This window comes from Quercus robur, chromosome 5, assembly GCF_932294415.1.
Source record: "Quercus robur chromosome 5, dhQueRobu3.1, whole genome shotgun sequence".
Classification (NCBI taxonomy): Eukaryota; Viridiplantae; Streptophyta; class Magnoliopsida; order Fagales; family Fagaceae; genus Quercus; species Quercus robur.
Genome location: NC_065538.1, coordinates 11,155,546 through 11,182,136, shown reverse-complemented (window position 1 = coordinate 11,182,136; position 26,591 = coordinate 11,155,546). Strand labels below are relative to the sequence as shown.

At 35.2% G+C, this 26,591-nt stretch overlaps 1 protein-coding gene and 1 pseudogene across 2 annotated transcripts; both read right to left on the bottom strand.

Moving 5' to 3' along the window:
- Window positions 1-15,810: 15,810 nt before the first annotated feature.
- Window positions 15,811-20,434, bottom strand: LOC126725133 (DEAD-box ATP-dependent RNA helicase 20-like; annotated as a pseudogene).
- A 1,374-nt stretch (window positions 20,435-21,808) lies between these two features.
- Window positions 21,809-24,795, bottom strand: LOC126725134 (uncharacterized). 2 transcript variants are annotated; one of them, XR_007655322.1, is made up of 3 exons: window positions 24,576-24,795; window positions 24,233-24,390; window positions 21,809-22,354 (listed from the first exon to the last, which is right to left on the bottom strand). XR_007655322.1 is itself a non-coding variant. In XM_050429667.1 (3 exons), the coding sequence occupies exons 1-3, from the start codon at window positions 24,624-24,626 to the stop codon at window positions 22,208-22,210; spliced, it is 315 nt and encodes a 104-aa protein (XP_050285624.1). In that variant the 5' UTR covers window positions 24,627-24,793; the 3' UTR covers window positions 21,809-22,207. The 2 variants fall into 2 exon arrangements, 1 of the variants encoding a protein (XP_050285624.1); XM_050429667.1 differs by having other exon boundaries at window positions 24,233-24,349; window positions 24,576-24,793.
- Window positions 24,796-26,591: the final 1,796 nt, after the last annotated feature.

Here is a 26,591-nt window from a genome sequence, read left to right as displayed (position 1 = left end):
ATGAAGTGAAAAACCTAAGGGATTATGTAAAGTGTTTCAACAAGGCTGTGTTAGAGATTGACGAAGCTAACAACCAAGTGATAATGACGACATTCCAAGCTAAGCTTAATAACCCCGATCTCATCTTTTCATTGGGAAAGACACCACCAACCTCCATGACGGATCTCTTGTTCAAAGCCCAGAAGTATATGAACGGAGAGTACGCCTTTACTACGAAGAGGCTAACATGAAAACGAAAGAAGGAAGAACTTGGTGATTCTCATGGTAAAAAGAAAGATCATAAGGATTCATATTCAAAGACTAAGACCAACAAAAGCAGTTCTGACACTTCGAAGAAGAAGATGAACTTCACCCCATTAGTATTGCCTACAGACAAAATCCTGATGTAGATTAAGGATGAACCAGGACTAAAATGGCCCAAGCCGTTAAGCACGTCCTCTAGGAAATGTGACCCAAAGAAATACTATCGTTTTCATAAGGATCACGACCATTACACTGATGAATGTCGCAACCTAAAAGAATAGATAGAAGTGTTGATCCAACGAGGAAAGCTCCAGAAGTTCGTCAAGAGGGACCACCACCCCTGATCAAGGGCTGAGGACAAACCCCTCGACGATGTCAAGGAAGATGGACGATATCATCCAAAGCAAGCTGTGGGTAAGATACGAACGATAACAGGGGGACCCTTCTTAGGAGGGTCGTACAAGTCTATGAAGAAGATTTATTATTGGCAGATCAACAATGTTCACATGAAGCATCCATCCCCAAAGTATCGACGATCAGAAAGTGACGATATCACGTTCTCTGAACAGGATGCAAACGGGATTAAGTAACCCCATGATGATCCACTCGTTATTGTATTGGAAATTTAAGGTTTCAACATAAGGAGAGTATTGGTTGATAATAATAGCTCTGTGGATATAATGTACATGACGGCCTACCAACAGTTGAGGTTGAATCCAGAAAGGCTTAGACCTTTCAAGTCCCCATTGGTTAGCTTCAGTGGAGATCGAATTTATCCAAAAGGCATCATCACATTGTCAGTCAAAATTGGTACACATCCAGCTCGAGTAACAAAACAGGTTGATTTTTTAATCGTCGATTGCCCGTCGTCCATAATGTCATCCTGGGACGACCTACACTAAATCTGCTCAAGGCTGTAACCTCGACTTATTGCCTAAAAGTGAAGTTTCCTACCCTAAACGGGATAGGGCAAATATGCAGGGATCAACTTTTGGCTAGAGAATGTTACCAAGCGGTGATAGTTTTAAGAGAAAACCATGCGTGGATGGTGGAAAAAGAATCAAAGAAACCTACTCAAGAGCTAGAGAATGTGAGCCTAGTAGAAGGAGATGCTACCAAAGTAACAAAGGTGGGAGCAGGACTTGACTCACACCTAAAAGGCAAGATCATGGAATTCCTGAAGCAGAATGTGGATATCTTCACCTGGACTCACGAAGACATACCAGGCATTGACAACAAAGTGATAGAGCACATGTTGATTGTCGACCCCACCAAAAAGCCCGTCCAGCAGAAACAACGAGTTTTTGCTCATGAGAGAAACAAAGTTATTGTGGAAGAAGTAGAGAAGCTTTTGACTACTGGATTCATCAGAGAAGTCTATTACCCAGAATGATTGGCCAACATCATCATGGTGAAGAAGTCCAACGAGAAATGGTGCATATGCGTAGACTTTACAGATTTCAACCACGCCTGCCCAAAAGACAGCTTCCCGCTTCCCAGGATCGATCAACCGGTAGATTCAACAGCTGACCATAAGTTGTTAACCTTTATAGACGCATTCTCAAGTTATAACTAGATCCACATGAACAAAGAGGACCAAGAGAAAACAAATTTTGTTACTAGCCAGGGGTAGTACTGCAACAGGGTTATGCCATTTGGCCTGAAGAATGCAGGGGCTACTTACCAGAGGTTAGTAAATCAGATGTTTAGCAGGCAGATCGGACGGAATATGGAGGTCTATGTGGACGACATGCTTGTGAAGAGCAGGAAAGCAGAATTACAATTGGACAACCTCAGAGAAACTTTCGACACATTGAGGAAGTATCAAATGAGGTTGAATCTAGCAAAATGCGTATTTGGGGTCTCGTCAAACAAGTTTTTAGGCTTCATGGTCTCACAACAAGGCATAGAGGCTAACCCTGAGAAAGTCAAAGTCATATTAGATACGGAATCCCCAAGGAGTGTGAAGGAAGTTCAGAGACTGATAGGGTGCATAGCAGCCTTGAACAGGTTTATGTCCAGAGCTATGGATAAATGCCTCCCGTTCTTCAAAACATTAAAGCAGGCTTTCCAATGGATAGACAAGTGCGAAGAAGCTTTCCAAGCACTCAAGGATTACCTGTCCAAACCCCCGCTATTAAGTCCATTCGTCGAAGGAGAAGATTTGTTCCTATACTTAGCTGTCTCTCAGACGGCTGTAAGCTCGGCATTGATCCATGAAGAGCTCCAGATTCAAAAACCAGTTTACTTCACAAGCTAGGCCTTCTAGGGCGCGGAAGCAAAATACCCAAGGACAGAAAAATTGGCCTTCGCTTTGATCATCACATCAAGAAAGCTTCGTCCCTACTTCCAAGCACACATGATATTAGTCATGACGGACCAGCCTCTGCGAAAGGCAATGGGTAGGCCAAACGCAGTAGGGAGAATGGTCCAATGGGCGGTAGAATTAAGCCAATTTGACATCGATTACAGGCCTAGAACAGCAATCAAAGCCCAGGCACTGGCAGACTTTGTCGCTGAATTTACTGTAGTTGATCAAGATCCAGAATCAGATTACTGGATGGTGTATGCAGACGGCTCATCAACATCAGGCATGGGCGGAGTAGGAGTGATTCTATTATCCCTTGAAAAGAACGTCCTCAGATATGGGGTCCAGCTTCAGTTCCCAGCAACGAATAATGAAGCAGAGTATGAAGCAGTCCTGACGGGCTTAAGGGTTGCAAAAGCCCTAGGTGTGAGAAACTTGAAATTAAACTCTAATTCAAAGCTCGTAATAGGGCAGATGAACAATGAATACGAGGCCAAAGAGGACAGGATGAAGAGGTACTTAGCATTGACCAATCAGTTAATTTCTAACTTTGATGATGTCAAGATTACTCAAGTACCCCGAGAGGAAAATTCTGAAGTGGACGAGGTTGTTAGGCTGGCATCGTCGGAGACCAATGAACAACGACCTAGATTGTACATGGAGGTGCAGTACCCTTCGAGCATTTAGGGGTTTGACGTGAACTACGGTCAGTTAAGAGCAAGCTAGATGGATCCAAAAATCACATACATCAAGAATTGAAACCTCCCTACAGATCCCGCAGAAGCCAGAAAAGTCAAAGTTAGGTCGTCCAGATTTACAGTCTTGAATGACGAGCTTTACAAGAAGGGATTCTCACAACCCTACTTGAAGTGCCTCGATTCGGAGGATGCTAAGTATGTATTAAGGGAAATCCATGAAAGGGTATGTAGAAATCACTTTGGACCACGATCACTTGTTGGGCAAGTTGTTCATGCAGGATATTTCTGGCCAACCATGCAGAAAGATGCAGCTCAGGTCATCCAAAAGTGCGATAAGTGCCAACAGGTTGGAAACGTGCAGCATATCCCAGCAGAGAACTTGATTAGCATCACCTAACCATGGCCATTCTTCACGTGGGGAATCGACATAATGGGCCCCCTACCCCCTGGTAAGAAGCAGGTAAAATTCCTAGTTGTCACTATTGATTATTTCACAAAGTGGGTGGAAGCAAAGCCTTTGGCAGTTATAACAGAGGCCAAAATACAACACTTCGTATGGAAGAACCTTGTTTGTCGATTTGGAATTCCTCGAGTCATCATCTCTTATAATGGACGACAATTCGACAGCCACAAGTTTAGGGATTTCTACAAAGAAATGGGAATAAGGAACCACTATTCTTCACCCGACCATCCACAGGCCAATGGCCAGACAGAAGTCACAAATCGGACTTTGCTCAAATTAATCAAAACTTGACTTAAGGGGGCAAAAGGGGCATGGCCAGATGAACTCCCAGGAGTGTTGTGGGCTTACAGAACGATCGTAAGGACTCCAACAGGCGAGACACCCTTCAAGATGGCGTTTGGGACCGACGCAATAATTCCTGTAGAAGTTAGAGTGTCAAGACTCAGGAGGGCATGTTATGATGAGCAGAGTAACAACGAAGGCCTCAAGCTAGCTCTGGATTGTTTACCCGAGGTCAGGGACGATACAGCACAGAGAATGGCCTTGTATCAGGAGAGGATAACGAGGTACTATAACCAGAGGGTCAAGCTAAAGCACTTTAATCCTGGAGATATGGTTCTGCAGAAAGTCTCACAGGCTACCAAAGATCTAAACGAAGGGAAATTGGGCCCCAACTGGGAAAGCCCATACAAGGTCATTCGTTATTCAAGAAAGGAAGCTACTACTTAGAGGACACAAATGGGAAACCTTTGCCTCATCCGTGGAATGCAGAATACCTTAAAAAGTATTATCAATAAGGGAGCAGATCCTCAGCCCTAATAGTTCCAGGGTTTGGAAAATCTCGTTTATTCATCCACAGATAAGCGGGACATCAATTTCATTGTTTATGCATTGATCCCTTTTTTCTTTCAATAATTTATTTTCAACATTTTTTGTGTTTCCATGAATTTATACCCTTGTAACCCCTCTTTATAAACAAGGACGAATAAAACAGGCAAAAAGTCTGCAAAAGTTATTTCTTTTGATGACAAACATTCCAAGGAGAAAATCTACTTTATGTGGAGAGGAAAGTCCGAAGCACAATGGTCATGATAGAAACCCTGATGAGTGTAAATTATGATCCGGTGATAAAAACGTTAAGTTTAAATCACAAGGATAAAAACCTCGTCAATATAAATGACGAGGTCAAAATCCAAGTTAAGTGATAAAAACGTTAAGTTTAAATCACAAGAATAAAAACCTCGTCAATATAAATGACACGGTCAGAATCCAAGTAAAGTGGTAAAAACATTGAGTTTAAATCACAAGGATGACAGTTTTGAACCCAACTTATGAAGAACTCCGTCAATAGGAGAGACAAGGTTTAAAAAACCGAATCATGAGGACAAAAGATTCAGTCAAGTCCAGCTTATAAGCTAAACAACAAAGTTCTGGCATGAGCAAGGCAACAAATTGTTCGAGATAAAAGCCTCAAAACAAGGAGGCAACCATTGTCTGTTAAAAAAGCCTCAAAACAAAGAGGAAACCATTGTTCGTTAAAAGGCCCCAAAAACAAAAGGGGAACCCATTTTTCTTAAAACAAAAAAAGAAATCATGAAGTAAGAACAACAAACTTGTCAGCATTTTTTTCAGTAACCTTGCTCATAGCGGGGTCTTTCTTCATGACACCAGATTCAGTCTCTTCCTGCTCCTTTGCTTCGTCTTCAAGAATCTCCGTTTCAATTTTCTCGTAATCCAGACCAAAAAGTCTACGGCCAAGCTGTGGTGCTTCATTGTCCACCGACATAGAAGCTCAAACCCCTTAAAATACTGCATGAACTGGAGATCTGAAATTTCCTCTGATTGCTTAAATTTTTGGATGATCTTATCTCTCTCGTCGTCAGTCTTTAGAAGGGCAGCTTGAATTTCTTCGTCCTTCTGAACAAAAAGAGCCTTATCCACACACAGGGCTTCCATAAGCTCCTTTATTTTCTGTTTCTCATCGTTCCTCTCGTTCATGACAGCAATCAAATCTTTCTTCAACTGGGAACACTCAACCTCAATGGATTCTGCCTTCAAAGTAGCCATTACGACTTTCTCCTCCACATCCAAGTAATCAATTGTGATACGCAACGACTCCCCAAGGACCTAATAGAAGCAAGTAAATAAGGAAAGAAATCATGCATGCCCACTTGTACAGATCAATCCAAAAGGGGTGCTAGGAGAGCAAAACTACATACCTGCACCAACTTATGAATATTTTGACTAACGAGCTCGTGGGAGGGAATGGACAACAAACCCTTCAACTCATCATTGGTAATCACATTGTGCGCACGACCCAAAGCTGTAGCAAGGTCGTCCCATACACTCATTCCAATTTTGCTTTTGCCTTTTGCATGGGTAATCGGGGGCATGACGACAGTTACTTCCAAAGATAGGGTCGAAGAAGAAGGGGCAACATGAGTAGATGGAAGGGCAGTGGTATCAGCTTTCTCGTCACTCAATTTTCTTTTCTTCGAGTCAGAAGTTAGGTTGGCTAAGGGTTTGTTCTTCAAGTTCCTAATACAGGCGTATTTATCTTTGCTATATCTAGTGTCCATTTCTGCTATAAAAAAAAATAAAAATAAAAATAAAAAAGGAGGAGAAAAAGGAAGACGCAATTAGACAGTAAAAAGAGAGAGAGAGAGAGAGAGAGAGAGAGAGAGAGAGAGAGAGAGAGAGAGACGAAGTGAGGACGATCTTACTCTTCTCTTCTTGACGGATTTTCTCTAAAACGTACTTTGAAGGTTGAGGGCATAGACAACAGTCAAACAAGCGACGAGGATCAACAAGGTCGTCGAAATCCTCTATTTCCCAAGCATAGGCAAGGGCAGTGCGAACCCAGTGACGATGTTTATCTTCCAAGTTAGGATGATCAAGAGCTGTGAAGAATCAAGAGAAGAATTTCGTTAGACGAGTAATTTAGATATGGAAGAAAGACGAAAGAGGATGACGGAAATACGCACCAAGTGTTGGGACTTCCCATTTTCGTAGTAATCCCAGGACTTCCCCCTAGAAATCATCAGACAAGGTTTCCCAACCCGTACCAAAAATGAAAAAATATCGTGATTTCCAACCACAAAAAGACGAAGGAAAACCCTTAACGATCCTGGATTTCCTATCCCAGGGCAAAAGTTCAAAATACCCATAGTGGGTAGAAGCTTTTAAACGATACAAAAAACAAAAATTCATTTAAAGTGATCATCTCTCCGTCACAGGCAGACACCCAAATGGACATGCACCTTATTATCATCCTCCAAGCATAGGGACGAGCTGACCAAGGGCAATCTGAAATTCATTTAGGAGGTGCAAAATAAACGAATGGACGGGGAAGCGAAGACCACACAAAAAGTTAGCCTTGTAAAAACACACCTCCCCGTGAGCAAAGTTGCAAGCTTTCTCACCCAGGCGAGGCAGTCTAATTAAGGTACCTTTGGGAAATTGAAACCTCTTCCTAAAACTAGACAAGTGTGTTTCTTCAAAGAACAAGATTCTGAAAGAGCATGTAAGGGAGGTAAAGATGAAGATGAAGACGGTTTTGAAGCAGTGGTGTCCACTACTTTACTCAGAGAATCTACGTTGGAAGACAACCCAGTCTCCAACTCGCTGGAATGAACATCATCTACCCTATACTCGATAGTGACCATCTCCGAATGGTGCTTTATCAGAGATTAGTGAATTAAAGGATAAAGAAAAAACAGAACAGGCCTAAGGGTAGAGAAACAAGGAACAAACAGGCCTACTTGAAGACGTCAACCTAAGGAATACTCTAAGAAAACTCCTAACCGAGCAAAGAAAAATGAGACCGAGGGACACTCTTGACTAACAAAATCAAAACCAACCATCAAAGCATAGAGAAAGGAGGCCTTACCAGGAAAGTATGGAGAATGAAGATTTCTCAAGCGCACTGTAGTTCAGACCAAATAAGGAGGAGGAAGAGGACAGTTTTTTTTTCTCTAAAAGGAAAACTGAGAATTAAGGTTCACCAAAATCAAGGAAATCTCGCATGTGCTACGAATTGAAGAACGACACGTGTTCGCCTCCTAAAAAGTAGTCATTTCGCATTTAAAACAAGAACCAAGTTTCAAGAATTGAAAAGATACGAAGCGTCACATCCAATCATATTCCTGAGGTCGTCCAACTTCTTGACGACCTAGGAATGGGGGGCAACTGACGAGTATAAAGATAAGATCGTCTAGGTAAAAGACGATCTTAGTCACACTCAAGTCGGGGACAAGAGTAAACGTAAAACTCTGTCATCATATGTCGTCTTTTTAGGCAAGCCAGGCCAACACTCATTGAAGGAGCAAATAAATGCGATCAAGACAACTAATAAGCAATGACCGCGCCGAAACAATTACAAAAGCAATAATGGCTCAACGGTCATCCGTTAAGCCTTAAATGGAATCATCATTGTCAATTAATGTCGCATTCCTCTCAAGAGAAAAACACTCAGAGCAGCATTAACAGACATAATTGCACCAACCCAAAGCAAACTATAAAAAGGGAAATGGAACTCAAGTAAAGACACATGAAAAATTTGGAGAGAATTGTGAGAAACTTATTTTGAGAACTTATAATCTGACTTTGGCATCGAAGCATTCTCAGCTGGCCGCATGCCAGTGAAACCCTCCCTTGCCTTTCTTTTCTTAATAGCAGGTACCGGAGATCGTCCATCGACACTGACGAAGAGCATACTGACAAGGTCAAGATTCGGCTTCATCAGTGCTCTTTATAATCAGACCAAGACATCAATTGGCTTTTGTTCTATGCATAAATTGAACCCCTAGTCTTTTATTCAACCATAAAAAACTTTATCAGTTGAGCTAATTAAAACCCACAACATTTCGTAAATCTATTTGCATGTAAGAAATATATTTGCAAACAGGCGTTACACAAAATAATAGATTTTAAAATAGCGTGCCTTCCTTGTAGGTTGTGTCGTGGACTAAAGTAAACAATTAATAGTGGCATCTTTGTTAACACATCAATAATTTTTTAATACACCTAACAATTAATATTGATAAAAAAAAAATTCATCTTCATAATGTTTTTATTATGCTCATTAATTTTTTTCCTCAAAAAAAAATTATGCTCATTGATTTTACTCCAATTTCATTTATTCCCTTAGAAAGGTTTTAAAATCAGATTAAACAGAGAATATAAGAAACAAGAAGGGCAAATTTTAACTTACCCACATATGGTTTGACTGAAATTTAAATTGTCTACCTATAATTTAAAAGGTGGCACTTTGCCCGCCTGAAGTTCACTCTATTAGGCTTTCGTTACCCACCTTTGTACTTTCAGTGTTAAAAAAAAAAAAAAAAAAAAAAAAAAACATAAAAATCAAGATCTAAAAGTATATTTTTTAAAATGGTGAAGTTTTGGCTTAAAAACATTTTTCCTCTTCATAAGAACATTCTCAAACCTATCAATCCAAACAAAACTCTCAAGGGATATTCATCAATGAATGTTTGAATTTTGCATGTCTTGACTTATGGATGTAGTAGGAGCATAATCGTTCCCAGCTTAGTGACCAATATGAAAATTGCCAACCTGTATTGATCAATATGGTATAAAATTGCCAATTTCAATGATGATTGCCATATACTTAAAATGTTAAAAAATAAAGGGTAAATTGCAAATTACAACTCTAAAGTTTGAGGGTATTTGAATTTTATATCCTAATGTTTCAAAATTTGGAATTTACTCCGTCCTGACTTCAAGTCCTGACTCCATCTTTGTTCGTAAGGATAAAAGCCAGATTGAAAATGCCGAGCATCTATATTCCATAGCACACCCCATGAGGTCTGCTTCTATGACCAATTGGCCATTGCAGTGATTATAGAGAAATAGATTCCAAGTGGCCTGTTTCTGGGTGCCAACATTCTCATGACCACGCCTCTATTTGTCAAATTTCTACGGCCATTGTCTTTTATTGCAGGACCAAAGAGCAATGGCAAAAAAGACTATTTAAAACATTGCCTTACATTTAGTCAACTTGTTAAAAGATAATATGTTTGGTACGTTGATTTTGTAGTATTATTTTGATGCGGTAAACATGCTATTCAAGTGACTCCACTTTTTCAAAAATATAGAATATGTGACTTTGAGTAGGGGCAATTTTATAGCGAAGTCTTAAGATTAAAATCCTAAAGTTTAGGAATTTGAAATGAACAATGAAAAGTTTTGAGCTGTCTATACATATTTTGTGAAAAAAAATCTATCACAATTTAGTGTTTACAACTCAAATTCCAATTTCCCCATTTCTCTCCCATTCTTTTTACTTGTCAATATTTAATATTTGACTAAATTACATATTGACTCTCTAACTTTGATTAAAGTTCATTTCCTCTAACTTTATTTTTATTTAATAAAATTTTTTAACTTTCAAGTTTATTTAATTCATGCCTCCTGTTAGTCTCCATTAGAATTGCATCGTTAGTAACCTCCAAAATAACATAGTTTGCATTTTTTTTAAAAAAAATATATGAAAGTTAATACTAAATAATATTTTTTGAAAAAAAAAATTAATTTAAATATCTTTCATTTGAAAAATACACGAAAATAAAAATCAAAGATATTCTCCTCCTGTTACACGAAAAAAATTTAAATGCTTGTATTTGTTCTTTACCTTTTAGTTGACGTTCCAACCAATTTTTTGGATGCATGGCAACAAGCCAACAACCGTGATCAGCTTGCCTCCTTCCAAACAATTTACTTCTTTGTTTTGTTCGGCACTTGGGCTCAACAATATTCTTGAATTCAAGCAATCAGTTGCTTGATTTCTTTTGTATTGATTGGCGCCGCAATAATTTTGGCCGTCTCTCACGTTTAAAGCACGTGTGTCACTTTTAAGAAGAATTAAAGCTTTTTTTTTTTCATTGCAAGAAGCAAATTCCTTATTCCTTTGACCTTGATGAGAGGTGGTATTACATCAAACATTTCTTTTTTTGGTAGAATATCAATATATGGCGTCCACTTCTAATGATTGCGCTCTTTATAATCAGACCAAGACATCAATTGGTTTTTGTTCAATGCGTGAATTGAATCCCTATTCTTTTATTCAACTATAAGAAACTTTATCAGTTAAACTAACTGAAACCCACAACATTTCGTAAATCTATTGGCATGTAAGAAGTATATTTGCAAACAAGCATTACACAAAATAATAAATTTTAAAATAGTGTGCCTTCCTTGTAGGTTGTGGTGGACTAAAGTAAACTATTAATAGTGGCATCCTTGTTAACACATCAATAAATTTTTAATACACCTAAAAATTAATATTGATAAAAAAAAAATTTCACCTTCATAATGTTTTTATTATGCTCATTGATTTTTTTCCTCAAAAAAAAAAAAAAAAATTATGCTCATTGATTTTACTCCTATTTCATTTATTCCCTTAGAAAGGTTTTAAAAATCAAATCAAACAGAGAATATAAGAAACAAAAATGACAAATTACAACTTACCCACCTGTGGTTTGACCGAAATTTAAGTTGTCTACCTATAATTTAAAAGTTGGCACTTTGCCCACTTGAAATTCACTCCATTAGACTTTTGTTACCCACCTTTGTACTTTTAGCATTAAAAATACATTAAAAAAAAAATCAAGATTTAAAAGTATATTTGTTAAAATGGTGAAGTTTTGGCTTAAGAACATTTTTCATCTTCATAAGTACATTCTCAAACCTATCAATTTAAACAAAACTCTCAAGGGATAATCATCAATGAATGTTGGAATTTTGCATGTCTTGACTTATGGATGTTCTGCAAATCACTTATTTGTAATTCACAACAAGATAAACATAGAAATCCTCTTGAACGTACGAAAATGCCAAAGGAGTACAATATACAAAGTGGAGTCTTACATGGAGTACATCACACCAGTAACTTAAAAAAAATAAGTACATTTCTGACTTCTACATCCAAAATTTAAAAATTCATTATTTCATAAAAATTCGAAGTAATACTAAAATTATGATGAAATTAAAAATCATTACATCTACCGCTTCTATCTCATCTTCATCAACTCTTGATAATACCCAAAATGAACTCCATTCAAGCACAATAGTAGAGTTGGAGATGAACCAGTTGGATTAGATGGCCCAAAGCCTTAATCTCCCCATGGCCTCTCTCCCAAAATATAATAATTTGGTTTTGTGTAGTCCAAAATAAGTTTATCATATCAAAATATGCCTAAAAATTAGTTTGTAAGTGGCTAACATTTGTGATTTGCACAACATCTATAAGTCAAGACATGCAAAATTCAGACATTCATTGATGAATATCCCCTTGAGAGTTTTACTCAAATTGATAGGCTTAAGAATGTTCTTAAGCCAAAGCTTCACCATTTTAAGAAATATACTTTTAGATTTTGATTTTTATGTTTTTGTTATGTTTTTTGTGTTTTTAATTGTAAAAATACAGAGGTGGGTAATGGAAGTCTAATGAAGTAAACCTCGGGTAGGCAAAATGCCAACTTTTAAATCACAGATGAGTAACTTAAATTTCAAGCAAACTACTGGTAGATAAATTGTAATTTGTCCAAACAAGAAAATGGTTTCTCATTTTTTTTCAGTTGATCGGATTTAATCAATGGTCAAATTTGTGACGTAATAAGCAATTAAATTTATACTTATTTAATAACATAAATAAATTATTTATATTTTAAATTAATAATAATTAACAATATCAATTGAATTCATTATTTCACTAATGACATTTGAAGTGATGTTAACAAATATACTCCTAAAAGAAGTTCTTTATCTATCACTCTAAAATAAATCTAAGCATATTGTAATTAATCAATTAGAGTAACTTGTATGAGGACCACAATAAGTCTCCTAACATTCTCTTACTTGGCCCACATGGCATTTAATTAACTTGATGAGTGATGATCATTGTAATATACTTAGGATATTACCTTTATCATCTAGTTGTGAAATTCTCTCACTTTAATAAAAAATCCAATACATAAAGCATAGCGGTAAAACTCTTAATCATAACTAGTATTGTCTTCCATGTAATACAATGTATGGTACTATGCAAGTACTTTATAAGCCATCAATTTTTTTATGAATAGACTACCTATTAGCCATTCAAGTCCCCCTTCATATATCCACCACAAATAAAACTCTCTTTATATTTATACTTTATGTGCACAAAAAAACATTTTGCCTTATTCTCTATAAATAACCAAATAAAGGCCTAAATGTAAAAAGAAATATTATGTTCACAACATTTTCATAATAAATCTTAAGTGACAAGTTGTTACAAGTAGTTATTGGTGAATAACAAAGTAATTTCAATGGTATGTTCAAGTCAAAACCAATAACAAGTTAGTAAATTACCACCTATGATTTGTTATGAAAGTGTTGTGAAACAAAACATCAAATTATAAGCTAACAAGTCCCACATGTTTCACGTGATCTTTATACAGTTCAGCCAACAAACCTTTAGTTATGACCTTTTGGGGTCAATAATCAAGAGCTCATGGACACCTTTTGTTTCTTAACATTCTCTCTAACACTAGTGTACTTTATGTCAATATGCTTACTTTGGCTTACTTTGGCTTCCATTTTTATTATTCTTAGAGAAGAAAATTGCAATCAAATAAATTGTGCCAGAATCTTTAAAGGTCTTGATATAGAATTGAAAATCTTGAGATTTGTGATAAAAAGATTTTAACCAAAAATAATGCATGTGTTTTAGCTTAGTATTCAATAGCCTCCACGGTAGATGAAGCAACGATTGTATATAGTAATTCTCTAAGATATATCACCTCCAAAAAATAAAAAGGAAATTATATGTTGTAGTAGACTTTCTTGTCTACACATCCGGTAAAATTGGAATTTGGGTAACCAATCACCTCCAACTGATTAATATGCATGTAAGTCAACCTGTAATCATTGGTTACTTGTAAGTATCTCAACCTTTTTCGCAACTTTCCAATGATCCAAACCAGGGTTGCTTTGATATCAACCTAATAAGATACTGAGTGTTAAATTAGACTTTCTTGTGTGCATACCTTCACCACTTTTGGGCAAAGCAAAATGAAAATACAATTGTTTATTTCTTCCTCAAAACCTTTAATGATACTAGCCTCTGAGCACGCGCTCACGCGCGTACTCAGAGGCTCTTCTATTTTTTGGGTAAGGGTTAATTTAGAACATTTATTATAATTTTGGATTACTACATTTTCCAATCACAAAAAAAACCTAGGGGTGTGATGAGTGTCATGTGTGGAAAAATAATTTTCCAATCACACCCCTAGATTTTTTTGTGATGAAAAATTATTGTGATTGGAAAATTAGTTCTCCACATATGACACTCATCACACCCCTAGGTAATTATAATAAATGTTCTAAATTAACCCTTACCCAAAAAATAGAAGAGCCTATGAGCACGCGCATGAGCGCGTGCTCAGAGGCTAGTTTCTTTTATTTTTTTTAAAGTTTTTTAATAAAATAAAACTTTTAAAATTGTTTAGAAATTTGTCTTACTCGGTTACTCCTTAACTAAAATTTTAAATTTTAGATAAGTAACAACTTTAAAATCTTAAGTTTTAGCTTATCTAAAATATCTTTCTCAAAAATAAAAAAATAAAAACAAAAATAAAAACAAAACTTATCTAAAATTTAAGAGTTTTAATTGTTCATAAACACATTTGCTGATATTAGCAAAAAAAAAAAAAAAAAAAAAAAAAAAAAAACATTACACCTACACGTTGAAGGCTTAATAAAATTTGGTTTATATGAATCAATTATCACTTTTTAAAAAGTCACCCGGAATACATGGTTCTTACTCGGTTACTCCTTTTAAAATTTTAGATAAGTAAAAACTTAAAAATCTTAGATTTTAACTTATCTAAAATTTATTTCTTAAAAAAAAAAAAAAAAAAAAAAAAAAAAAAAAAAAAAAAAAAAAAAACTTATCTAAAATTGAAGACTTTTAATTGTTCATAAACGCATCTGCTGGTATTAGCAAAAAAAAAAAAAAATTCCTTACACCTACACGACTTAAAAAAAAAAAAAAAAAAAAAAACCTATATCACACAAAATTTCAGTTGTCTTATAATTTGCTAAGCCTAAATACTACAATTCTTTCTACTCAAACATGTAAAGGCACCAATGTTAATTTAGAAATAATTTTGTAATCTTATGTTGAATGTAACGGTTAGTAAATCTATCTAAATCGGTGGAGAATTGCAATAAGTATTTAACGAACGAATTACCTAAATCTTGAGAGCAGAGTGAATTACAAATCTAAGCAAAGAAAAATAAATTAATTGATTAATTAAACAAAAGAAAAATCTTACCATTTGAAAAATCTTCAGCTTGTCGCCTCCGGTTCCTTAGTTCGTTCTTGTTGAAGGACAGGATTTTGAAAAGTTCCACGGCACTAATAAAAAGTAACGTGATCCATGTGTTTTCTCTTCTATATTCAATTAAACCATACACAGGCTCCTTTATACAAAGATGTAGCCACCTGATAGAAATTGTATTTCAATTAGGAATAGGAATGGTAATGATTGAGAAGAGTTTTTGTTGATGTGCAAAAAAAATTTCTATTTCAAACCGGAATAATAGGAGTAGACGTGGGTTCAACTGAGAAGTTTTTTTTTTTTTTAACGTGGGATAGTTTTTGCTTACTGTATTGGAGGAGTAGTTATTTTCCTACAAACGTACTGACACAATTTTTATCATTTGTTTTTCTTTTTTTTTTTAACGTGGGATAATTTTTGGAGGGGAAGTTATTTTTTTACAAACGTGAGTAGTGGGAAGTTCTTTTTTTGAGGAGAAAAGTGGGGAAGATTTATTGTACACGTTTCTTTATTTTTTTGACATCTTTGGGGAGTTTTTTTTTTTTTTTTTGACAACACGTGGGGAGTTTTTTATGCTATTGAATAGAAGTAGGAGTTTATTAATATACTATTTTAACCCTATTTTTAAGTTTTAGATAGGGGTATTTTTGATAGTTTAAAAAGCAATAACTAACTTTCGTTTGTCAATTTACTATTTTAACCCCATTTTAAAATTGTTGGTTAATTAATTTAGGGGTATTTTTGACCGGAAAAAAAAACAATAACTAACTTTCTGAATCCTCTTAATATATACAGATAAACAAATGTTTTATCTTACATGGTCCAACACTAACTATAGTTAGTCCTCCACGTAGTTGAACAAAAAAATTCAACATAAATGAAAAAAGACTTTTACATGTACACTCCTATAGTCTAATGATACATGTTAAATGTTTCCCTCCAAAATACAAGGTGAGAACCGGTTTACCTTCAAAAGTTAGTTCCATGAGCGACCACTACCATGACCCCTCCCACGATCTCGAAAACCCCCATGTCCTGATTGATTGATATTCATTGAAACAGTCAATTTTAGTAATCAAATTCACGCACTCATACATGTAAACACCACAACAAGCATGCACGTGTATGCGTGCGTGTCTAAGAATATTCAAGCTAGCCAACTAACCTGACGGGGGAGGAGGCGCACCACGCCCCATTGCAGCCAAATCAGGACTGACCTTCTGTCCAGCTTCCTCAAGTATGCCGATGAGATCCTTTGCAAATCTAGCATTTGCGGCAGTGAAGAAAGTGTGCAGTTCGTTTTGCCCCGGCCCTTCCTGTTCGACCAATACGGTGAACATAGTCCACAAGGGATCCAGGGAAGTCATAATTTATCACATATTTCACGTCCCTCACATCTGCCACGAAACAAAAGAGCATTATAAGCTATAAGAAATGCATTAGGCCAACAATCTCTCACATCAGAAGCTTATTTAGATCAGAGAATCTATGATCTCGACACATTTCTGCATTTATGCTAGTGTGTTGTTGTAGCAAATAAACACAAAATGTCAGATGAATACCCCCAAAAACCATATTCTGGCAACAATTATGCACAGAGGGGAAACGTTCAAGGGCAATATCCAATATCCAGACATGAAAACAAGTGGCTCAAACAAATATACAAGTAGGATCCATGTGACAAATAACACCATAAAGCCCATCCAATAAAATTAAAAGAAGACTTAAATTAGGGACAACAAGAAGATCAGATTATAATTTCCTTCCAAAATGAGATGTTGATGATGAGTGCTATTAGTAAATCGTTTACCTACACAATTTCCTGTACTAAAATATAATTTCTATCAACTCTTTGAACAAGCTTTAAGAGTTTTATCCCCATACCTAAACCACGAGCTGCAACATCCGTAGCAGTCATTATAGGACTCTTGCCAGCTTTAAACTCTGAGAGGACCCAATCCCTCTCTGCTTGACTTTTATCTCCATGAATTGAAAGAGCTGGCCAGCCATCCATGCGAAGCTGCCAGGTAATCTGATCACATCCTTTCTTGGTATCCATGAAGATCAATATTTGGCTGCCATCCATGATATCCTCCAGCAATTTAACCAATCTGGAAAATCAAACCTATTAGTAAATTGACCACATCAAATCTCATATGATGAGATCTTGAAGAAATTAGGATATACAACAAAATAGAAATGGGGCCTACTTGTTATATTTCTGGTTTTCAGAAACAATGTCAACGTGCTGGCGTATAGCATGGTTAGCTTTCAAATCTTCAGATCCTATTATCACCTATGCAAAGTCCAAGATAAGAGCCAATCACATAACATAATCGCACATTACAAACAGATACACATACCACAAAAGCAGGAACTTTCAAAAAGCACATATGCCCTCCAGAACTCTGGCAATTACAAACCAAGCCATTAAACCTGGGAAATTACCCTCAGTTTCAAGAAAAAGGAAAGACGGGGGAGAGTAGGGAAAATTCAGAAAAAACAAGCTGCCTCAAAACGAGTAAAATGACATATGAGTTATGACTGGCAACTACACACATCAAAAGTATAAAATAAAAACGAAACACAGAAAAGAATATATCCTAACAGAAGAAATCCCACAACTGCGGTAGGCAGTAGCAAAATTAAGTTAGAACACCTTACTTTGTACAGGTTGTAAAGAAACTGTCTAGCAAGTTGTTCAACCTCTTTAGGCCAGGTAGCACTCCTGTACAAAGTTTGACAATCTGGGCTAATCTGCATTGAACAAAACATTAGGAGGGAAGTAAAGGGCCCATCGCATTGCCATCAGTGAAACTTAACAGTGGATTAGCTGGCATCTTCAAAATACCACATTTGTACTACTTGCAACTGGGCATAAACATTACGAAGTGATGATTAAAGCAATCAGTATTCCAGGACCAGGGTCAATCCTAGAATGAAGCATTTATTAAATCTAAAAATTTATAAAATTAATTAAAATTAAAAAAAAAAAAAATAATAAAAATAAAAATAAAAACCCATGGACATTATTTTATTGGCCTCAACCAAGTATCCCATAATTGTTTGTTAAAAACAAGTCCAATCACTAGTTGGACTCAAGTCAAAGCACAAATTTTAACCAAAAAAACCCAATTTAAACTCACATATCTAAAAATCATACAAAATCAATATGATTCATACAATACATATATATGTATCATCAGATTCATAAGCATGGCTACAATACCTACTATTCATATTATATGTATTGCACAATACTAACAAGTATGTGCATGTATATAATTAAATGTTGGTAACTTTATTCTTTAAAGCCAATAGCTTTTCAAGTAAACAAGAGTATATGGCTAATATTATGAATAGGCAACAAAATTAAGCAAAATACTGGAGGGTAAGCAATGTTTAGAGATTTCCCCTTGTTAGTGAAAATTTGAAAATTCAACCAATGATTTACACTCTCTTAGGTAGGTTTCAGTAATAAAAATATTGGATTTTGAATATGTTTGATGGCTGTTAGGTGTTAAAACAGTGGGTTGAACAAGAAATAAGATAAACACTACACAACCACATAGTAGGCAACCATACCTACACTGCCTGAAACAATCACAAGGCAATCACACCCTCAACACTCCTTAAACCTTAAAAGATGCTTCTGGAATTTTATTAGAATCAATCTCACTATGAATGTTATTGACTAAAATAAGGGAAATTGCTAAATCCAAAATCTTTTCCTAAAACACTCGGACTCCTAAAAAAACACTTGACTACTAATAACTAGAAAAGGTACTTTAGAACTTCTAAACCAAATACAAAAATCATTCAAAACACAAAATAAGACTCACGGGCCTTTGATAGAGACAAGAACGGCCATTCCTGAAAAAATGGAATTTAACAATTGCCCTTATTCTACACCAGCCAGCAAGCCTTAGTCCCAAATTTTTTGGGATTGTCTATGGATTCTCAACAAATTAGTCAAAGTAAGCCACATGTATTCTTTTATGATATTTATTCCAATAAAAATTAATTAAAACTAAACCAGTAGCTTTCTATCCTAAAGAAAGTTAATACTAAAACTCAATAATAATTAAAGTAGCCTATGAAATGTTCCACGAAGGCCCCACATCAAAACGAGACCACAAATCTATCTTTTTTTGGTTTAATCTTGCTTTTCCTCACTCTCTTTATTGTCTACATCATATCTTCTCTTTGGTAGGGAAGTAAGCAAGACGCTTCACTAATGATATGACGAAAACTCCAGAAGAAAATACAAAAAATAATCTAATAAGTTCTTGTTACAAGCTTAAGTTCTATTGGACAAGACCTGCAATTAAGTACTAGAAGTCAAATTGGGATTCTAAACCAACAATTAGAACTTCCACACTGTTCAAGAACTCAGTTCAGCCAAGCTATTTCAGATCAGACATCTGCTAATCTGCCCTTCTTTTCTAACAGATCTAATCCATAAATGAAAGCAGGAGACAGAAAGGCATGAGGAAGAGGAAATATGAGAACTAGGGGAAACAATCATCTGTCAGAAATTATTTTTGTAACAGGGATAAAAGTTCAGTAATGATCATGACATAAGTTTCAAACAGCAAGGCACAATTCAAACCTGAGAAACAAGCTTTCGAATCTGAGGCTCAAAACCCATATCTAACATCCAATCTGCCTCATCCAACACAAGATATGTAACCCTTCGCAAGTGCAATTACAATTTCAACGCCTGGTCCAGAAAAGGAATAAATTTGACATTAACAAAATCAAAAAGAGACAGTTCAAGGAAATCAAAATACAGCAAGAAATGAAAAGTTGTCTAAAACTCAATTGACAACCTACCTTTCTGAAGATCACGAACTTGAGGTCCCTTTGGAACCCCACCATATATGCATGTATTTTTAATTTTTGATGATGCACCAAATTTAGTACATTCATTTTGTCTTTGAACAGCGAGTTCACAGGTTGGAGCTAATACCAACATAATTGGGCCATCTCCAGGAGCTGAAAAATATAAACAGAGGCATATCAAGATCACATTAAGAATAAATCAACCCAAACATTACACCCTTAAAAAGAATTGGCTGGGCATTAACATGGACAATGGCAGGCAACAGGTAGGCAAGTGTCTTCCCTGACCCTTAGAGCCATTGGCCATCCTTGAGCTTGAATAGGGGTAGGTTCGACAAAGCCTGCTTTTGTAATCTCTTGAACAACATAATCTGTTGACAAGTAGGTGTAAACATTATCTCACCAATGTCAAAAAAAGAAAAAATAACTTGCAAGTTGAGGATAAGTCAATGACCCACTACTAGATATGCAGGATTTGCAGTAGCAGAGTGGCTTTGGACAGCTACTGACTCGCGCGGACAGAACTTGCAACATTTTGTGACTGTTTGTAAGGCGGCAAGTCACAAGTGAGGTGACAAACAATTTATACGCCCAGCTCATACAAAAATTTGTCCTCATCATTAGAGCAAAAGTCTTCCCATAGCTAAAAGTTGTATATGTAATTTTGACAAAAATTTTGTCATAGTTATTGTTTTATTCTTCATTTATGTTGTTTTTTTCAAAAATAATTTTAAACGTTTTATTTATATAATGATGCTATCTGTTTGGTTATAAAGTGGACAGAAACCAACATGGATAAATATTGAATGCAAATTCTCTGTACTATTTTATGTTCCATCAATTATTACTTTCCATGTGTATGATTGCTTTATATTTTAAAATTTAAACTTCAGTTATTTTATAAAGAAAATGAAATCAAAATGTAGCAAATAGTGGTTAGTAGAATATAAAGTGGTACACAAAATATGGTGTAGAAGATTTGTAATTTGTGTACTCACGTGGCATAAGAAATTTAAAAATTAATAAACATCAAAGTTAATATTTAGTATTTTTAAAGAAATAAAAAAAGGATAATAAAATAAATGGTTTTGACAAACAGATATTAATAGCATAAATTAGTAACTATTACACAAATAGAAAATATTTAGGTTGAATTTTATAAGACATATTGAAAGGAAAAAAAAAAAAAAAATTAAAACTAATTCTAACTTTTCTTAAAATACATATGTGAAAACTTGAAATTTAAAAAAAGAAAAAAATCTCTCGAAAGTTTTTTTTTTTTTTAGTTATTGAAAGAGAGTAAAAAAATAAACTTTTTCTTTTCTTTTTTCTTCTCTTTTTTTTTTTTTTTTGAGTAATTAAATCATGTAAGATTAAATTAATTAGTTTAGAGCTAATACTTTTGACTCTCGTGAGTTAAAGCAACCTAATATTAAAAAAAATCTAATTAAATTAAAAATTCTTTAATTTGATTTTTAATTATTAATATTCATTAATTAAATATGCATAGTCGATTTTTGGATAATGAATGTCTTTGAATCTCTTGAACAAAAAAAAATAACCTCTGCTATTAATATTACATTATTTTAGTATTTTACTTTAAGCTAGGATTCAAAAGGCTTTTAAATCTCGTCGATGTGATTGGTACAGTGTAAGAGCTGGTTTGAAAGAAGTAGTAAATTAATCTCAGTCCAGCCCACCAACATAAACATAATAGTAGTAAATATTGTGGGCTTGGCTGGGCCATTTGATAAAGGTAATGGTCAGCAATTGTATCCCTCGTCATTGAAAACGAATGAAGTACAGAGCTTATTGTTATTATCATTTTCAATGGTTATCTTTTAGTTGAGGGCTGATGGCTTAAACATCAATATGAGTGATTTGGGCATGAATATGATCCCCTTGAGTCCACCTAAAACATAATATCTTATGATGCAATATTTGTTACATGCAAAAGAGAAAGGAATCATCTGCTCTTCAATTAGCAAAGCAAATGTATCCAGTTGCCACTTGGTGCTATATTTTACTGACTATTATCAACATTATCCTTTGCATTGAACAACACTGATTTAAAGAACTTTGAAGAGATTTGACATAAGGATAAACTTAACTTCATGTAAAAAGAAAGAAAATATTCATTTATAGTAATCTCTAAATTTGAGAACAAGTGTTAAATAATTAGATACTAGGGATAGGTTTCGCTCGAATAAAGAATGGCTCTCTCTTCAGCAATGCGCTTCTTTTCTTCAGGATCTTTTGGTTTGATCTTCATTTTCTCTTCCAACATCCACTTGAAAAGTTCACGCTGCTAATCCTCTGGAATTGGTTCCCGCAACGTTACAGGTTTTGTAACGGATGGTGAGTGCAAGGATTTTTCAGCAATAGGAGCAGTTTTAGCAGCGGAGATAGAAACTGGGGTTGCACCTTCTTCTATGTGCTCATCTTTCTTCTTTGTCTGCACAAAGAGGTAGGCAACAAAAGTTCACAGAAACTCTTAACTTCTTAAGGAGCATATTTAGAGCCCTAGATTGTGATAGGCTTCAAGACAGTGTTAACAGAAGCTTAAACTAACAACTTATCTAGATTAAAATATAAAAGACTAACAACTTATAGAAAAATTACACACAAACAGAGGGGGAAAAGACCAAGTTTGACCACAAACCTAAATATAAATACCTCTCAAACTATATAGGACCATAACATGTAAAGAATATATTTCCTTTATGAGACTGCTCAGTCTACTTCGATGTCAATGTGATGAAACCAGTTTTACCACCCCTGAAGTCTTCTTTTATACAATTATACTCCACTTTTTCTTTCTCAAACCTGACTGAGACAAACAAGTTATTAAAAAGAACATACCTAGTGCACAAAGATTGCACTTTTGTGGGGTTGGAGAGTGGCGATTGGTAGGCATCCTTACCCCTACTTATAAAGTCATTAATATTTGTTCAACAATTAGTTAAGTAGGTAAGCGAGTTTGAGCAAATAGTATATGTTGCTACTCACCTATAACTTCATAAGTTCCTAATGAGCGAGTTGAATGAATCCATCCAACTTACTGTTATAGTATGCAAGATACTATGCAATATGCACACCCTAAGGAGTTGATACTAACTCTGTCTATCCAACAATTTGCTCATCACTGACATGGATAAAGCCAAAAATTACTGGTATATGATTTTAATCATATCAAGTAGTAGAGCTTTAGATGACCAGTTAAAAATTATCCAAGAATTGCATCCTGTGTGTCTCTTTCTCCCACCTATTGTAATGATTATACTTAGAATGATAGACAAACAAGTTTTTTACTTGATCATTGGCTGTTTTCCATGATAAATAGCCAAAACCATTACTCTGATTAGGCAACCATAAGGTTGTACTAATAAAATGAAGAATGCCATGAGCTATTACTATTACTCCCATTTTAACAAAACAAGAAGAAGTTCCAACAACAACAAACTCTAGGATTTCCAAAATGAAGGAATATGCATCCATTTATAAGGAGCATAAGGCTGTACTAATAAAATGAAGAATGCCATGAGCTATTACTGTTACTCTTACTCCCATTTTAACAAAACAAGAAGTTCCAACAACAACAAACTCCAAAATTTCCAAAATGAAGGAATATGCATCCATTTATAAGGAGCGTGGATCAAAACCTGTAGTGAACTAAAAGTTTAAGTTGAGAAATAATGGTTTTTATCAATAGAAAAAAAACAACTGACACAGCTGAGACATGGGATTCAAACCGTGATTTTGCCTCTACTTCAACTAACTGGGAAGGGGAGGGTTGGTGGAGACATTGCCATTTGGTCCAAGGATATCAAAGGAGAATCATAAGTCCCACACAAGACATAAAATGTTTATTTCCCCTCTTTACACATTTACGTTCCTATAGTGCATATTAGTAATTAAATGTCACATATGACATAACCAATTAAGATCTAAATCCATAGAGGCTAGAGTCAACATATTATCACACAATTTCTCAACTAAGGAGAATCATAAATACCACACAAGCCCAACCATGGAACACCAAATCCCATTTAATCAGAATTCCTCCGTTCCCATCAAGGATTCCTCCAAAAATGAGATATTTAAAACCATAACCCTATCCTAACAACAGAGTACCCATCAACAACAACATCATGAAAAGCACCCGTTAAGCTTAAAAAACAAATCTTTGAAGCTGAAATCTTAAAACCCATTACACCTTTTTATAAATTTAATCACTTTGCATACGAAATAAACACCCACATATATTAATGTAGATAGGAAATTAAGATAAACAGTGAATTACAAAGCTGAAGAATAAGAAAAAGAAAGGGACCTCCAACAGCAAGATTGACAGCCACGAGCATAGGCCAGAGAAACTTGTAACGCCGAGCAAATGACTCTTTTGGTGGTGGCTGAGGTAGCAAAGCTGAAGACTCATGAGTGTCCATTGCTGATGGTGAAGAAACTCGTTAGGTTTTTGTTTCAGTTGTGCTGTTTGTGAAAGACCACAAGCAAGCAGTCGATCAATCAAAAGTCAGATACTAAAACCAAAATACTGAAAGCAAAAACAACAAAAGCACTGAAGTTGCTTTTAGAATCCCTTGTTACTGTTTCTCAAAAAAATAAAAAAATATTGTTTTTTTTTTTTGGAAAGCGTAGAAATGATTTGAGCTTACATTTTTTGGGTTTGTTGGTGTAGAGCTTTGGACGGTTGGACCTTCGCTCATCGTTGCAACACTCTTTTTCGATCACCTACTACAAGGCTGGATCCGGATCTTCTCCATTTCAAAAAGAAATGGACAGCCCGTTTGGATAGGTTGTTATGAAATCCTAAACGCGCATTTTTATTAAAATCGTCAATACGTGTGTGTTTGGTATAAAGATCTTACTAAAAATTGCGTTATTTAAAACGTCAAATACTACATTTTGAAACTGAGATACGGGATAGCTTTTTGAAAAACTTCATTGAAAACGCAAATCACTTTATACATTTTAAAGTTTAAATACCTAAAACACCCTTAAGTTTTTGCTAAATGAAAAAAACACCCGCTAGCAAATAACCTCACTGGTCACCTTTAAGCTTGCTCTTTGTCCAGTGGCGGAGCCACCTTCAAGCTTGCCCTCCCAAAAAAAAACTTCAACCTTAATGTAATTTTAGCAACTTACCTAATCTGCACCACCATATAGTTGTAGACAACACTAGCTTTCGCTGGCAGATGCATCTGGGTAGGCACTTGCTAAATAAGCAGTCTTCACACTTTTCTTAGCTCATCTCTAAATCTCCAGCATCCTTTTTTTTTTTTTTTTTTGAAGAGAAATCTCCAGCATCCTAACTCTTCTACTTTTTTTCTTCCAATTCTTCTTTCTTTATTTCTTCATTAGTTCTTTCGTCATTTTTATGAAGCACAGAGAGTGACTTTTTGATTTTACCAAGCAAAATTTATCAATTACCCATCCTACCTCCACCACGTGTATGGTTGAAACTAGAAGTCTCAAAATTTAGACTCCCTTGGTGGTCATGTAATGGTATGGGTCATAAACTCTTTTATGACTTTTCTTTTTTATCTTTATTTGTCAAATGAACATAACAAACTATTATTATATCTAAAAATAATATACAACAATACATTATGTAATTGGTTGTATTTAATTATATTTTTTTAATATATTGAAATTTGGATGATAATTTAGTAGACAAACTAAATAGTAGACAAACCAAACGCTGGGCCCTTTTTGGTAAATTGAACCGAAACAACAATTTTAGACTAATACCGTTCACAAGTTTGCCAAACGTTATATTGTGATTTTCAAAATTTTGTTTTCAAAATGCTTATTTTAAAAACGCTATTTTTGAAAACGCACTTTTTTAAACCGCTTATCCATACAGACCCGGAGTGTCCATTTAAGGCTGAGATTCATTTCAAAGATATCTAAGAGCATCCATGTAAGCAAACTATTGCAAAATATTGCAAAATAAAAAAGCCCTTCATTTTACACATTTTGACAGTAAAAATGGCTCACTACCACTATTTAACAAAAAAATTAGTAATCTACCACTGTTTTGAAAATATGCAGAGATCTACCACTTTTTTGAAACTCAAGTTTGTCGTGAAACTCGAGTTCCAAAAACTCAAGTTCTTTGAAAAAATATACTATGAAAATTTTTTCATGATACTCGAGTACCATGGAAAACTCGATTTTGTTAAACTCGAGTACTCAAAAAGTGGTAAATCCCTACATATTTTCGAAACAATGGTAGATTGTAATATAGTTTGCAAAAATGTGCTATTTGGCTATTTTCGCCCATTTTGACCAAAAAAACACCCACATTGGTGGGTGCAAAATTGTGCATAAACAATAATTGTGCAAATGCAAAGTCTTGCAAAATACAAAAAACCTTTCATTTTCCACATTTTAACCAAAAAAATACCCACATTTGTGGGTGTAAAATTGTGCGTAAATGCACAAGTGCTATAGTAACCGTGCATATATTCATGGTTACTATAGCACTTGCATTTAATATTTTAGTATTTTTTTTCTCTCTCCTTGTCTCTGGTTGCTCTCACTCTCACCTCACTCTCCCTTTTTCTCATTTGATCAAATCATCAGACCAACAAAACCATTATACCTCTTGCAGCCCCCTGATCTCTCACCACTATCGCAGATTGCCACCACCACTAATCTCTCGCCGA

Coding starts and splice junctions, on each gene's coding strand:
- LOC126725134 (XM_050429667.1), bottom strand. CDS start 24,626: ATGAGCGAAGGTCCAACCGTCCAAAGCTCTACACCAACAAACCCAAAA. Junction 24,350..24,575: donor CACCAACAAACCCAAAAAAT/GTAAGCTCAAAT, acceptor CTTCACCATCAG/CAATGGACACTCATGAGTCT. Junction 22,355..24,232: donor TGTCAATCTTGCTGTTGGAG/GTCCCTTTCTTT, acceptor CTCTTTGTGCAG/ACAAAGAAGAAAGATGAGCA.